Source organism: Rhineura floridana, chromosome 6 (assembly GCF_030035675.1).
Source record: "Rhineura floridana isolate rRhiFlo1 chromosome 6, rRhiFlo1.hap2, whole genome shotgun sequence".
In the NCBI taxonomy this organism is placed as follows: domain Eukaryota; kingdom Metazoa; phylum Chordata; class Lepidosauria; order Squamata; family Rhineuridae; genus Rhineura; species Rhineura floridana.
Window position 1 is genome coordinate 100,429,449 of NC_084485.1, and position 16,482 is coordinate 100,445,930.

General features: G+C 42.1%; 1 protein-coding gene across 13 annotated transcripts in view; it reads right to left on the reverse strand.

Annotated features, from left to right (window-relative positions):
* Positions 1–16,257, reverse strand: part of DOCK7 (dedicator of cytokinesis 7) — a 199,652-nt gene extending 183,395 nt beyond the window's left edge. For 8 of the 13 annotated variants that reach the window (XR_009763566.1, XM_061633258.1, XM_061633263.1 and 5 more), the window contains exon 1: positions 15,871–16,257. Coding sequence is in view for 12 of the 13 variants with exons in the window: in XM_061633258.1 (XP_061489242.1) it covers positions 15,871–15,908 (38 nt within the window). In the remaining variant the exon portion in view is untranslated. The remainder of the gene's footprint in view (positions 1–15,870) is intronic. The other 5 variants (XM_061633267.1, XM_061633266.1, XM_061633265.1 and 2 more) reach the window with 1 other exon arrangement.
* Between the last annotated feature and the right edge of the window lie 225 nt (positions 16,258–16,482).

A 16,482-nucleotide genomic window follows, 5' to 3' on the forward strand; every position in this document is an offset into this window, starting at 1 on the left:
GCAACCAGAGAGCTTGGTTCACTCTGTCCTGCAGAGAAATTCCTACTTCTTATGCTTCCAAGGAATGGCAAGGAACATGAGCCTATTCAGGGTGCCATCAACCAAGCTCAATGACTACCAGATGTGGGTACAATCCACATGGCAGGGCACTGCGGAACCACTGCCGCATCTGCAGTCCTGCTGCTTATGACAGCCTTGGTGAAAGGGCAGGGCAAATGGTCCCAATCCAGGTCCAACAGCATTGCACAATGATAGTGAGACTGGTTCAGGATCCAATGGGTCATGGACTGGTTCAACCCCACTAATCCCCTTGGAATATTCTATTTGAGGGCTTTCCATTGGCTCCCTACTTCATGTCTGCCAGCCAACAGGAAGCCAGCTGAACCAGGAGAGCTTGGCAGAGAGACCCTTCTGCCTAATCCAAACCTCCTCCCAGCCTTACATAAGTTAGGGTTTGGATTGCTCTGTGCATCTTAACAAATTTTCACTTTGGCTTCATGATTCAGAAAATAATTTGTTTTTGAATCCTCCAGAATAACGTTTCATTGATAACATGAGGGTAACAATTACCTTTTGTCCACGGAATAAACATTTATATTGCAAACTTGAAAATAACCTATACAGTGCCTTGCAAAAGTTATCAGACCCCTGACCAATGCTCTCATATTATTACTGAATTACAAATGGTACATTGTAATTCCGTTCCATATGTTATTTTATTTTGTAAGGTGACATTGGTTTTATGTTGGGAAATGTTTGTAAGAAACATAAAAAACTGAAACATGTTGCTTGCATAAGTATTCAACCCCTGTGTTGTGGAAGCTCCCAGTTTACACAGATGAAAGAAACTGCCCTAGCGAGGACACAGTTACCTTACCATTAGTCTCCACCTGTGAACCATTAAAGTTGCTGTCACATTGTCAGGATAAAAACCCCATTGTTGAAAAGGATCATTGATCAGGCTGTGAATATGAAGGAAAATGAAGACCAAAGAGCATTCTACAGAAGTGAGAGATAACGTAATACAAATGCATAGATTAGCAAAAGGGTACAAAATAATATCCAAGTGTTTGGATATCCCAGTGAGCACAGTTGGATCAATAATCAGGAAGTGAAAGCTGCATCACACCACCCAGGCACTGCCAAGAAAAAGGCTGTCCCTCAACACTCAGCGCTCAAACCAGAAGGAGATTTGTGAGAGGAGACACAGAGAGGCCAACAATCATTTCTTAGAAGCCACAGAGTTGAGTGGCTGGGAGCGGAGTAATGGTGTACCAGTCAACTATATCAAGAGCTCTGCATAACACTGGCCTGTATAGAAGGGTGGCAAGAAAGAAGCCATTACTCAAAAAGTACTATCTGAAAGCACGTCTAGAGTTTGCCAGAAAGCATGAGAGTGCCCCAGATGCCATACGGGAAAAGGTTTTGTGGTCAGATGAGACCAAGATAGAGCTTTTTGGCCAAAACTCAAGCACTATGTGTGGCGCAAACCTAACACTGCCCATGCCTCAAGACACACCATCCCTACAGTGAAGTATGGTGGTAGCAGCAGCATGCTGTGGGCATGCTTATCATTAGCAGGGACTAAGCATCTTGTTAAAACTGAAGGAAGAATTGATAGAGCGAAATAAAGGGAAATACTGCAAGAGAACTGCTTCAGTCCACTAAAAAACAAGCTTGGGAGGAAATTCACTTTTCAGCAGGACAATGATCCCAAGCACAAGGCCAAAACAACACTGGAGTAGCTCAAGAACAAAAGGTGACTGTCCTACAGTGGCCCAGTCGAAGTCCTGATCTCAATCCTATTGAGAATCTGTGGTGCTCTTTGAAAATTCTGGTCCACAAGTAACATCCAACCAACCTGAATGACCTGGAGCAAATCTGCCAAGAAGAATAGGCCAAACCCCCTCTGACACTGTGCGCAAAGCTGGTACATACCTACCCCAAAAGACTTAAAGCTGTTATTGCAGCGAAAGGTGGATCTACCAAATATCAATGTGTGGAGGTTGAATACTTATGCAAGCAACATGTTTCCATTTTTTTATGTTTCTTACAAACATTTCTTACAAACATAAAACCAATGTCACTTTGCAATAATTGATTTTGAGTTTCAGTGTTTCAAAATAAAATATCATACAGAACGTAATAACAATGTACCATTTGTAATTCAGTAATATATGGGCATTGGTCATGGGTCTGTTCACTTTTGCAAGGCACTGTATAGACCACAGTAAAGGCTTTTGATCTTCCGTATTTTGACCCAAAGTCCTTCACAAGCCCTATGCATGTGAAGACAAGACCAGGCATAGGACATCAAAAGGACTATTCATAGGTCCATAAATTCTTGCAGTGCTTTTCCATCACTGGGATCATCGAAGAAGCCAGTGATATAAAAGAAATGCTAGGCCAGCAATGGAGGCAATTGTTTGCCCAAAAGAGGACAGACAGAGACAGCACAGGAGATAAATTAAGAGGAAGAACTATGTTCATAACACTAGTACTCACAGTCACCCATTGAAATTGATTGGCAGTAGTTGTAGGACAGACAAACAGAAGCAATTTTTCATGCAAAGCATATTTATGAAATTCATTGTTAGAAAATGTGGTGATAACCCTTAAGCTTAGACAGCTTTAAAAGAGGATTTTGCAAGTCCCTGGCCCTGCTGATAGTGGCTGATGGGAGTTGGTGTCCAACTTCTGGAGGGCCAAAAGCATTATTATTATGGATCTATCAATAGCTAAACAGAACCTCCACGTTTCAAAGGGTACACAACATCATACCCTATTAGTGGGCTCCCAGGAGACATCTGGACAGTCCACTGTGAGAAAACAAGATGCTCACCAAATGGAAAATAAAGGTTCTTCTTGTGTTCTTCATCACTGTGTCCTCGTAAAAGGGCCTTTTTAGCCCCCTTAACAGAATGGTTTACAATAATGTCTTGCCTTCTAATAATGAGCAGATTTTGGTGCACCCAACTCTCACTAGCACCGAAGAGAGATGATGGAAATACAACAGACCCCTTTCCTCTGTATTACTCCTTTAGGTAAGAGATGGAGAAACTGTGTCCTCCAGTTGTTGTTGGACTACAGTTCCCATAAGTCTCAGTCAGCCTAGCCAATGATCAGGGATGATGGAGTTGTGATTTAGAAACATCTGGTGGGCCACAGGTTCCCCATCCCTGCCCTGAGCTATGATGAACATAAGCATGGAAGTAATGTATTTTGAAACCAGTGGGATACATCTCCGAATACATGTATTTAGGACTGGAATGCAAGAACTCTTGCAGATAATGCTTTGAATACTTTATACTAGTGGTGGGGCAATTGCAGCCTTCCGGATGTTGTTAGACTACAACTCCCATCAGTCCCAGCCACCATGGCCAATGATCAGGGATAATAGGAGATGCAGTCCAATAAACATCTATGACATTTGGTAGTTCCTTTAGGAGGAAGGTTGGGATATACATTTAATATAATAATGATAATATCTAATGCTCAAATGAGTCCCTGAAACTCTTCAAACAATTAGGTCTGTCTTTCAAGCCAGAATTCCTTTCATCAGCAAAACAAGTCAGAGGGATGAGCTCTCAGTGCTTTTGATAATCTTAAGAGTAAAACACTGAATCCTGCTTTTTGCAGGCTGTGATGTCATGTAAGGTTAGCAAGAAGAACAGAATTTAGACACACACACAAGCTAAAGAAATGCCAAATATATTATTTTGAAAATGAAAGGACAGCTTCTGAGAATTGGAACAACCAAACCTCAAAACTCTCAATTTGGTCTGTAGAACACTCTGACTATTCTTCATAAAGAAAAATTATATATCGAAGTACATGTATAGAGCCCTGATCAGTTCTATTTATGAAACCACTGACTGATACAATAAAATCAACAGCTACTACATTGCCAACATCCATCACTAGAATTCTCATAGATCAAATCAACATTGACCAGAAATAGCCAGGTGGTCTGCAGACTGAATGCAGCTATAGGAGAAGGGCTGTAGCTTTTGTTCTAATTCTCAGAAACTGTCCTTTCATTTTTAAAAGGATGTGTTTATTACCTCTTTATTGTATGTGTTACCTGGCTCAATCTTCTGCATAGAACTTGGACAAATCTAATGAATAATGAATTAACACCAAAGCTGAATTTGAGACCCTTTTTCCTACAAAAGCTGTAAGGCAAAAAACATAAAAGCAGCAATCCTATACCCACTTACCAGGGAGTAAACCCTACTGAATTCAATAGGATTTACTTCTGAGTAGACATGTGTAGGATTGCATTGTTAGTGATGCTGTATCCTCTATAAGTTTATCATGACACTTGCTATGTCTAGATATGCTACCAGTCTTGCCAGTCCATTTCGTACAACACCTGTACAACTTGTGAACCTCCAAGTTAAATGTACCGCACCAACCATTTACGGTTGCCTACAAGTGGTTTAATAAAGTTTCTTGTTTTGCTGACTTCCTTTAACCGAGCGGGGAGGGGCAGTTTCAACCAAAATGCAAGGCTGGTGAGTGCATTTTGCTTGGTGAGTCACAAGCCTGATTTAGTATATTTGTGCAAGCCTAATTTTGTATGTTTGTCTACTTTCCCAGGACTGAGGGTTTTTTACAGTGACTTCTAGAAGTGATTTTAACTCAAGTGCAAAGGTGGTTTTGATACCATGGGGTTGACATTTCTACTTGGTCCTATGTGATCACCATGCAATTCCATAATTCAAATTCAAACAGCATGGGAATCAGCAACCATAACAATGACAAAGGAACAGAAAAGGAGATGGAGTTACACTATATGTTAAAAGTATATATCCCTGCACAGAAATACAGAAGGATGTGCTTGGTAGCCCCACTGAGAATATCTGGATTAAAATTAATGGGGCAAGGAATAAAAGGAACATGGTGGTTGGAGTCTACCACCAACCACCCAATCAAGGAAAAGATGAGGATGAACCTTTTCAAAAGAAAATGGCCAATATTTCAGGGAGGCATGATATGGTAGTAATGGGGGACTTCAATTACCCCACTATCTGTTGGGAGACAAATTCTGCCAAATACGGTCCCACCAAGAAATTTCTGACTTGTGTTTTTCCTACAGAAAGTGGAGGAAGGAACTAGAGGATTGGCTACCCTACACTTGATTCTAACCAATAAATGTGACTTGGTAGAAGAAGTGGCAGCTAGTGATCGTGTTTACTTAAGTTCTTGATTTTAAAGGAAGCAAAAGCTGAGAGTAGCTATGTGCACACCATGGACTTCAGAAAAGCCGATTTTGATAAAATCAAAACATTTACGAGTAAGGTCCCATGGCAAACAGACTAAATGTGTGCCGGATGGAACATCTATCAGGTGCATCCACCGTTGGCTACAGAATTGTACTCAAAGAGTGGTTATCAATGGTTCCTTCTCAAACTAGAGGTAACGAGCAAGGTTTCAGTCCTGTGCCCAGTGCTCTTCAACATTTGTATTAATTACTTGGATGAGGAGGTGAGGAGAAGATTAAATGATGGGGAATGCTTGGCTCAGCAATACTACATCCAAGAAGGATCCTGGAATTGTTGTTGATCACAAGCTGAATAAGAGCCAACAGTGTGATGTGGCTCCCAAAAAGGCAAATGCTATTTCAAGCTGCATAAACAGAAGTACAGTTTCCAAATTGCTTGAAGTACTAACTCCCCTCTATTCAGCACTGATTAGGCTTCGTCTTGAATACCACAGCCAGTTCTGGACACCACACTCTAAGAAGGATAAAGACAAACTGGAACAGGTTCTGAGGAGGGCAACAAGAATAAGGAGAGACTGAAAAAAATGGGCATGTTTAGCCTTGAGAAGACTGAGGGGAGATATGATAGCACTCTTCAAGGTTGTCACACAAAGGAAGGCCAGGATCTCTTCTCAATCATCCCAGGACATGGAATAATGGGCTCAAGTTACAGGAAGCCAGATTTTAGCTGAACATCAGGAAAAACTTCCTAAATGTTAGAGTGGTATGACAATGGAATCTATCTAGGGAGGTGGTGGGCTCTCCAACACTGGAGGCATTCAAGAGGCAGCTGGGCAGCTATCTGTCAGGTATGCTTTAAATTGGATTCCTGCATCGAAAAGGGGGTTGGACTCAATGGCCTTATATGCCCCTTCCAACTATACTATTCTATGATTTATTGGACAACAAACTCTAAAATCAACCTATTGCATCCTTTTGAAGTTCCATTTGTCCATCATATCAAGACAATTAGATGTTCTCATTACAAATTCTCCTGAAGATCTGCTAAACTAGATATTTTACATTTTAATCTCTTTTCACCTGCCCAAAATATCCGGGATATGGAAGGTTAGAAATTATTATATAAAACTGGCATATTAAACCAGTGGGTGGTAAAGAATGTTGGTATTATACTAGTATATTAAAAACACAATACCTACCTGGCTTAGTTCCAAGTACTAAAAGCGACTAAAGGTAAAGGTGTCCCCGCACTTGTAGTGCGAGTCGTTTCTGACTCTTAGGGTGATGTCTTGCGACATTTACTAGGCAGACCGTATATATGGGGTGGGATTGCCAGTTCCATCCCCGGCCTTTCTTTTCCCCCCAGCATATGCCGGGTACTCATTTTACCAACCACGGATGGATGGAAGGCTGAGTGGACCTCGACCCCTTTTACTGGAGATTCGACTTCCTCCTTTGGTTGGAATTGAACACCGGCCGTGAGCAGAGCTTTGGCTGCGTTACCGCCACTTACCACTCTGCACCACGGAGGATCCTTAAAAGCGACTAATAACAAGATAATCAAATTCGCTATGATACTGATGCCTACATTATTTTTCTCCAGGGATATTCAGATTAATATTTAAAGCTAGAGGCTAGACCTAAATTCTATAGGGAGTGCCCTGATGATAAAGCTAAGGATCAAGTCAACCTTACAGCAAAAAGAGATGGTTTGCCTTAAAAGCACTTTGAATCTATTTGTGGAACTTTTAGCTACCCTTTCTTGTGGCATGGATATATTTAGTTCTAACAATTCACCGGCAACAGAAAAAAAATTAAGCCTATGGAATTTATCTACCGATTGGTTCCAGGATGCAACCACAAGCCACACATTGACAATCTTTCACCACGAGAAACTGTGACTTCTAATACAGTATTTGTTTTTAGTTACTGTGAACCGAGAGAGCTTCAGCTATGGGGAGGTATACAAGTATAATAAATAAATAAATATTACCAAAGGATAGGTCTGTTACATGTGAAATCAGATTTCAAAGACTGCACAGAGGTGGAAAACATTAAAAAATACTCTACTGCATTTCTGCTTCAATGAAATTATTTGCAGAAATGTTTTTTTTCTGAAACAAAGCTTCAGTGACAGTATATTAAAAGCCCATACAAAAATAGAGAGCATTTCTCAAGACCAAATGTAAATTTTGGAAACTGCTTTTAAGAAGTACATTTTGCACCCTCTAACTTTCAGTATTTTAAAAGAGGAAATTGATTTTTTTTTTAAAAAAAAGATGTGCAATGTGTTTAGAATCATAATGTGATAGTGTTTCAGGGATAGCCAACATAGTGCCCTCCAGATGTTGTTACTACACTCCCCATCATCCTTGATGGCTGGGGCTATCCCTGCCCTATGCTACAAGAGCCCAGTTATATGCTATTTCTGGTAAAAGGCTCTGATAATGGCCAACCAATCTGCACCAGCAATATTTTGTTTAAAATCCCTTGATGTAAATTCAGTCATTCTTTGATTTTGCTGAAAGTTGCCCATAGACTTTTGGACCTTTATTTCCTCTGCCATAAAACAGCCAAAAATGGGATCTGTAACATCAGAGCAACTGACACCTATTTTGGACTTCTAACCTAGTGTTTTCCAGAACATGTTGTCCATATATCCTCAGACACAGATGTGGCTTACACAAGTACACCCATGGTTTAAAAGGTTACATAAAAAGCGGCTATTAAGAAGTAAAACGAAAGTGCAATGAAGTACTCTTTTTGGTAACATCAGCTGAACAACTGCCAAAAAAGGAAATCAATTCAGGCTTTGCACTGAGCCAACATAACCAGTTGCAGATTACAGTGAAATCTTAACATTGATAAAATCATTGAGAATTTTGCCACTTTCCGTAACAACAAAAGGACAGAATTTTTTGCAGTCTGGATGATGTTCCAAATCCATTAGAACTGGATTCCAGTAGGAATCTTTTGTGCCCCAGATGAAGGGGGAGTTAGATCAGGGAGGGGAGTCAGATGAGGAGGAGGTTCCTTGGGGAGTCGGAGGAAGGGAGATGAGCAGGGAGGGTTCTGGCAGTCCTCGAACTCCCATGTCCGGCACTTCCACAGAGGCAGCTCCTGCCCTGCCTGCGAGTCCATTGCCCAAGCAGTTGGGAAGTGACTCTCCAATCGTACCATCTACTCGTGTGCAGGAATCCCCGCCAGACACTTCAAATGCTTCCCAGCCAATCAGCATCCCACTTCCAGAGACTGTGTGAGAAGAGAGACTTTCAAAGGGTAGGACTCAGACGGAGCCGCCGCTTACGCGCAAAAACCTTCCCTACTTAAGCAGGTGTCTCCCAAGGCACAAGTGCTGAGTCAGCTCTCCCCAAACACCGCAGAGACTGATTAGCTAGGATAGTTAGGGAAAGTAGTGAGTCAGAGTAGACAGGTGTGTGAAGCGCACTGTGACGCCCTTCCCAGTTCTCCCTGTCAGGTTCCCACCTGCTTGTGGCTACTGCCTTTCACTAGGCACCACCAGGGATACCACCAGTCCAGACCGTCCTTTATATGGTTTCTCACTCCGCTCTAGCACAGATCTCACTAGATCCCCCTGCTAGGCAGCACCACCAGTCACGTCCTATAACCAATACTCCCAGAGACTTTGCCTGAGTCTCTCTCTAGCTGGTTACTTTTATGACTGCGTGCTTATTTATTTATTTATTTATTTTATTTAATTTATATACCGCCCTAAGCCCAAGGGCTCTCTGGGCGGTGTACATAAAATAAAGCAATCAGGAATATATAAATACAATAAAACAATAGAATCAAACCAACAAAGGTAAACAAAAATAATCAAACAGTAGCAAAATACAACAATACATATAATAATACGCATTAAAATGCCTGGGAATATAAAAAGGTTTTCACCTGGCGCCAAAAAGATAGCAGCGTCGGCGCCAGGCGCACCTCATCGGGGAAACCATTCCATAGTTCGGGAGCCACAACCGAAAAGGCCCTATTTCTAGTCACCACCCTCCGAGCTTCTCAATGGGATGGTACTCGAAGGAGGGCCTTAGATGTTGAGCGCAGTGTACGGGTAGTTTCATATTGGGAGAGGCGCTCCACCAGGTATTGCGGTCCCATGCCGTGTAAGGCTTTATAGGTCAAAACCAGCACTTTGAATTTAGCCCGGAAACAAATAGGAAGCCAGCGCAGACGAGCCAGAACGGGTGTAATATGAGCGGACCTTCTGGTCCACGTCAACAATCTGGCCACTGCATTCTGGACTAACTGTAGTTTCCGAACTGTCTTCAAGGGCAGCCCAACGTAGAGCGCATTGCAGTAGTCCAATCTAGAAGTTACCAGAGCATGAACGACTGAGGCGAGGTCATCACTGTCCAGATAGGGACGTAGCTGGGCTACCAATCGGAGATGGTAGAAAGCATTCCCTGCCACTGAGGCTACCTGAGCCTCAAGAGACAAGGAAGAGTCGATAAGAACTCCCAAGCTACGAACCTGTTCTTTCAAGGGGAGTGTAACCCCGTCCAGAACAGGGTGAACATCCACCATCTGGGCAGCGAAGGCACTCACTAACAGCATCTCGGTCTTGTCTGGGTTAAGCTTCAGTCTGTTAGCTCCCATCCAATCCATTATCGCGGCCAGGCAACGGTTTAGTTCGTTAACAGCCTCACCTGAGGAAGATGAAAAGGAGAAATAGAGTTGCGTGTCATCAGCGTACTGGTGACAACGCACTCCAAAACTCCTGATGACTGCACCCAGCGGCTTCATATAGATGTTGAAAAGCATGGGGGACAGTACCGATCCCTGTGGGACTCTCCACAATGGAGAGTCCAGGGTATCGAGCAGTGTTCCCCAAGCACTACCTTCTGTTGACGACCCACCAAGTAGAAGCGGAGCCACTGCCAAGCATTACCCCCAACTCCCAACTCCGTGAGCCTTCCCAGAAGGATACCATGGTCGATGGTATCAAAAGCAGCTGAGAGATCAAGGAGAATCAACAGGGTCACACTCCCCCTCTCCCTCTCCCGACAAAGGTCATCATACAGGGCAACCAAGGCTGTTTCGGTACCAAACCCAGGCCTAAAACCTTGCTGTTCCCAACCCCCTTGTATCTTTATAGATAACGCATACAACTCTGGGTTGCTCTGGATACTTGAATTGTTATTATTCCTCCCTTCACCGCTGCCACCATTAGATACTGTTTCTGTTCAGCCTTGGTAATTACCTTGCCCTCCCTTCTGGTATGAATATCCCCCAGCCAAGGATCAGGCCTTTGGTAAACCAAATAAGTATTTATTAAATATCAGAAATAACAAGATTAGTTTTAGAATGTTTCACAAGAGTATGGTTTCATCTATTCCTGTTTTGTATTTGACTTATTATTAATCAGAACTCCAACTCCCTCTTTCTCCACACTCCTGACCTCCACCCTCAAACACCTCTTTCTCCACACTCCCAACATCCACCACCAAACACCTTCTTCTCCACCCTACTAACATCCACCCAGATTCAACTGTCATCCTTCCATTTATACTCCCAGCCATTCAAATGCTCAGCCAATCATCCAGTATTCTACTGCTCATGTACTCCCCCCTCCTCTTTCACTCCACTTACCATATGTCTTCTATATAAAGAACACTTATATTTACACTATAAGCAGGAACATCACATGCACCGCTTTGGATGTAACTATAACTTTAATAAAATGGGGAAAAGACATCACCTCGCCTCAGTCTGAATCCTTCGCCTCTGGGCTGGACAGCATCTAATTTTACTGCTGGGATTATCTAAGCATTTTGTAGAATAGTTTAATTGTTTTATAGGTGCAGCTGTTCACAGTAAAGAAAATCTGAGAGTATAAATGTCTTGGCGGGACCTAAGTGTCAAACTTCCAACTTCTGAAATATCAATATTTCAAGAACAGTGAAAACATTTCATGGCTTCCAAACAATTAAAAAAAAATAGTTTCCACTAGGAGTCTTTTAGGTATTTTAAAAGGCATCTTTTTAAAGAAGAGCCTATCCAGTGTTGGGAACCATGGCAGAAATCTGTAAAGTGTAGCAACTGGGCCTTTAGTGTGATGGCATCAACCCTTTAGCACTTCCTCCTGTTACATATCAGACAGGCATTGCTTTTTTGAGGCCTATTGAAGGCTTTCCTTTTCCAATAAGTTTTTTTAAGTGGAGATTCTTATTCCAGTCTGCAACTGTAATGGATTCGAAATACTTTTTATTTATAGGAACATAGGAAATTGTCTTATCCTGAATCAGACTCACTGGTCCATGTAGCTCAGCATTGTTGACCCTGACTGGGGGTGGCTCTCCAGGGGTCTCAGACAGAGAGTCTCTCCCAGCCCTACCTGGAGATGACGGTGATTGAACATTTTGCTCTACCACTGAGCTATGGCCCCCAAATGTTTCATTGTTGATGTTTCTATGATGTTTTTATTGTTAAACACTCCAGGGAAGTGATTCATAAATGAAATTTAAAAACCTGCATGAAAATGAAATCCAAGATTGGTAGTAGAGCCTTCTCCTAGCTGGTGTATCCCCACTTTTTATAGATATACCAGAGAATATTTCTCCTATCTGGATAACAATCTGAAATGCTGTATCTTCCCATATGAGCCTGTCTGAACTTTAAGATCATTGGGGAAGGCCCACCTCTTGGTCCTGCCACCCTCACAGGCATGTCTGGTGGGAATACAGGAGAGGACCTTCTCAGTGGCTGTCCCCAGGCTCCGGAACTCCCTTCCTAGGGAGGTTAGATTGGCTCCCTCCCTGTTGTCCTTCCACTGGCAGGTGAAGACTTTTCTTTTCTGGCAGGTTTTTGGCATATGACTGCAAGAGCTTTTAATAGGCTGCTGTTTTACTGATTTTTATTTTGTGTTTTTTTTAATTGCTATGTTTTAAATTAATTAATTTGTTTGTTTGTTTGTTTGTTGCATTTGTATACTGCCCCATAGCCGAAGCTCTCTGGGCGGTTTACAGCAATCAAAAACATTAAAACAAATATACAATTTAAAACACATATTTTAAAAACAATTTTAAACAATTTTAAAATTTAAAACAATATAAAAACAATTTAAAACACATGCTTAAATGGTTTAATTCTATTAATAGCTTAATTACATTTTAATTAAACTTTCTGTATGTTTTACTTATATGTTTTTAGCAGTATTTGTTTTAATTTTTGTAAGCCGCCTTGAGTCCCTGTTGTGTGGAAAAGGCGGGATATAAGTGAACAAAATGATGATGATGATGATGATGATAATAACAACAACACTTCAAATAAAAAAACTAGCATGAAATGATCAAACATAGCCCTTCTCTTCTAGTCTCTTTCAGCCATAAACAAAGTTAGTGACAAAAAAGATTGACACTCATCTTCTTCCCTCCCATTTTTCCTCTGGAGGGATCCTTTGCCATGAATAGTTTCAGTCACTGCTGCTACAGCGTGCCATTCAGAAGGGATGAAAGTAACATTCTTCTTGCTGCTCTATTCTGAATAGCTACAATTAAACTGGCAAATGTCAACCTGATGCAGCCACTACTTCAGATAAGTAGTCAGAGCATTTGCAAGCTTGATCAATAACTCAGTGTTCTGATAAGCAAAATGGAGTCTTTTAGGTCCACCAGTGAGAGGAGAAAAAAAGTCTGTCAATGCAATCCTATTAATGTATACTCAGATGTTAGTGCCACTGATTTCAATGGGGGCTTGCTTTTTGGTAAGTATGTTTAGGATTGCAACCTGCGACCCAGATTCCCAAACACAGTGGTCATTTCTAATTGCCAGGAGAAAAGAGGAAGTTTCTTGGAAGGCTAACTGTGAATGCACTTAAGTGGAAATCCCTTTGATTTTAATGGAATTTACTTAACCAATGAGCTTCTCCCATTGCAAAATCCATTGGCAAGATTTCCCTAACTGCATTGTGGCCCAAGTCCTTTGTCATTATGCCCTGGGAACTCAGCAGGGAAGTGTTGGCATGGCTGTAGCCAAAACAGAGCCACTGAAAAACAAGGGGGGAGATATCATCATGCTCAGGAGAACCCAAAGGTTTGCAGAACAAAAAAAAAAATGGGGAAAAATAGCCTAAGGAAAAGTTGGGGCAACTCACCCCTCCTCCAAAAGAGGATTGAGCAATTTCAGTGGCCACAGAATATCTGTCAAGGGAAGGGGCAAATGAAATGGAGTATTCTGGAAGAGGGCATGGCTCGCTAAAACTGAACTAGTGCACTCCACTCTGAAACATTTTGTTGCTGGTCCCACTCATATAATTCTAATAATTCTGTAACAGAAAAAAGATAAGAAAGCACTGCACAATATCATAAATCTTTTAATCTGGAATTGTGACCACGCCCCTAGACATGAACCAAAAGCCAACCATGAAGATTAGCATCACCTATCTAAACATACAGGCAAACAACATGCACGTACAGTAAATATTAGTTTCCTTAATATTTTCCCAATTACCCAAATTTATGGCTATAATCTAAAAACACACTTATAGGTAGGGAGAAAGAAAAGAATGTCTTAACCATCTTACATACAAGCTAGTAGGAAAATAAAATGTTTATATTTACAACTAGGAAAGAGAACTCTAATTTGGGAGCAATGTACTTCCAGTTTTTGAAAAATTAAAATATTCTCTGATTTTTATTTGGTCATATTGTCCACACTTGCATATGAATTCTGATTAAAATCTGCTAGTTTTCCTTTAATTTTCATCAACACATTCTCCCAGATTTGCATTCATTAAAGTTCATTTATCTAAGTCATCTTTCCACTATAACATATTGAAAATATTGAAAACAAAATAGTCAAGGTGCCTAACAACATTCCAGAATTATAGTAAGTCAGATCAAAATATTTTTTAAAAAATTAAAAATAGGTGGTACAGCAGAGAGATCAAAACTCTAGAAATCAGCATAAAACCCAAGGCAAATAAAAAGCCCACCCTAAACAAAATGGTTGTCACTAAGTAGTGGAAACTTAAAAAGGAGGGTGCCAGATTAATGCCCCATGGAAGAAAGTTCCAAAGCAGGAGGGGAGCACAAAAAGGTGCACTTCTGAGTCCTGACCAACCTAGCACCAGCCTACAGTGGGATACAAAGAAGCCCCCCAGTTAGATGCAAAAATCCAGCATTATGAAAAATCCAGAAGTTTGGGCATTTCTCTTTTATGAACTGTGCATACCTTTAGTGAATATAAGACCGGGACAACATGTTGGAAGGAAATGTTGATTTAATAAACTTTCACCAAAATTCACATACGAGGTGGGCTATACTACTGAAGAAAAATTGGCAGGAATATTTTTGGAGAACACAGACTTTTTAAAAAGAAGTTATCTCTAAAAGGAGGGAAGCAGAATAATGCAGCAATGCAGAACCTGGAACTTATCTGAAAAGCCTGGACTTCCCCTACATCTTGTACCCTGAGAAAATGCATTACTTCCCATTACTGTGAAAAAAGAATTTGAGGGGAGTGCCACTACAATAGCATGACAGTTGGAGGGACATGCAAAACAACAAATTGTAGAGGGTTTTCTTATTCCTCCTGATTATCACATTTGTCCACCTTATTCCACGGGCTGAGGAGGGAGAGGGATTTACCATGCTGTATAGTAGACAGGGCATCATTATGTCTTCTATACATAAACAAGAACCCACCCCAGATTCACCTTATAGCATAATGTATCGCCATTCTTTTCAAAGCACATTTCAAACCTCTTACACCCACATACAAATATCACAACCTTGAAAACAAAACCATGGTGAAACTCACCCTCACAGAAAGAGAACACCACAAGAGCACAGGGTGTGCAGCTTAAAACCACGCTCTTACAAACACACTTCAGACATATGGATTGTGGGAATAAAATATAACAACACAACCTGATGGAGGAATCCAGGGAACAATGTATGACAAGGAGGGCCTGCAAGTAATTCTACAAATGTGAAGACAAAAAAATGACAATGCACTACAGCTTTTCAGCCAGATCACAGCAGAAAAAACAAGCCACATACACATATGGCCAGCATACTTTGGGAATGATACCATGCAAGCAGTTTACAAAACAGAGCACAATCACACAGTGCACCTATTCCTCCAGCATACAGCCCAGCACATCACAAAGCCCCACATATTGGGACAACGCTCACATGGAAATTCTGCCAGATATAGAAGAAACCCTGCAAGGCACCCCGTGCCCCTTAGCCCGAGGACAGTGTGTCCAGTAGACAGAAAATGTTTTTAGATTGGGGTCACTCAGAGAACACAGTGCCCTTTATGATACACATGAAAACACAGGGCTCCCACCCATCAAGCTAACCCAGGGGAAAATGCGCGACCCAGAAAGGCAAGAGGGTGTGACTCTTCGCAGGATCAGCAATAGGCGCACACAAAACCACACAAACATATGAGAGCAATTTCCAGCCCGCCCCCATCAAGCATAATCCAACAACCCAATAGACAGTCTCGGGGAGAGGGTGCGTGGAGACAAGACATCTTTTTGCTCCTGCTAGGCCCTTAGCGCGTTTCTCCCAACAGACTGAAGTTCAAGCTCCTCCGACAGCAAACGCTCAGGGGCCAAGATGTTACCAGCGCCTCCTTCATGCCGCGCACGGGCCCTTTTTTACCTGCTGATCTTTTGGGCGAAGGCGCGGCGCTCGGCCATGGCTCCTCAGGATCGACAAAAGGAAAAGCTTCTCGCTTTTCTCTCCGCCGCTGGTGGAGAACAGTCAAAAGAACCAGGAATGGGTGCCGTAATGCTCATGAGTGGCACGCAACCAAAAGTCGTTGCGCTTACCCACCCGCCGGCACAACACCATTCACCCGTTTCCCCTGCCCAGTAAAAAGAAAGAGGAGAGATTGTGCGTCTCTCCTAGTATATATATGGCCCGGCAAAGGCAAGGTGGGTGGGTGGGTGTAAGGACTGAGGAGGGGTTGTCCCGCTTACCCCCAAATGTCTCACTGATGGGGGAGTGGTCGGGATTCAGGCTCATCCCGCCTCGGAAAGGGTGAGAATAATGAACGGAAGCGAGAAAAAGAAAGGACACGCCTCCTCCCAACTCCATTGAAAGACACGGGACAAAAGAGAGGGGCGGGGGGAGTGAGCAGTGACTCTGCTTAAAAATGCTGGGAGTGAATTGAATTCTTGGTAGGGTTGTCGTTTTCATGTCCCTCCTACGAAGGAAGAGGAAAAGAAGGGATCCAGATCTGACGTGCTGAAGGACTCACGACGATGGCGA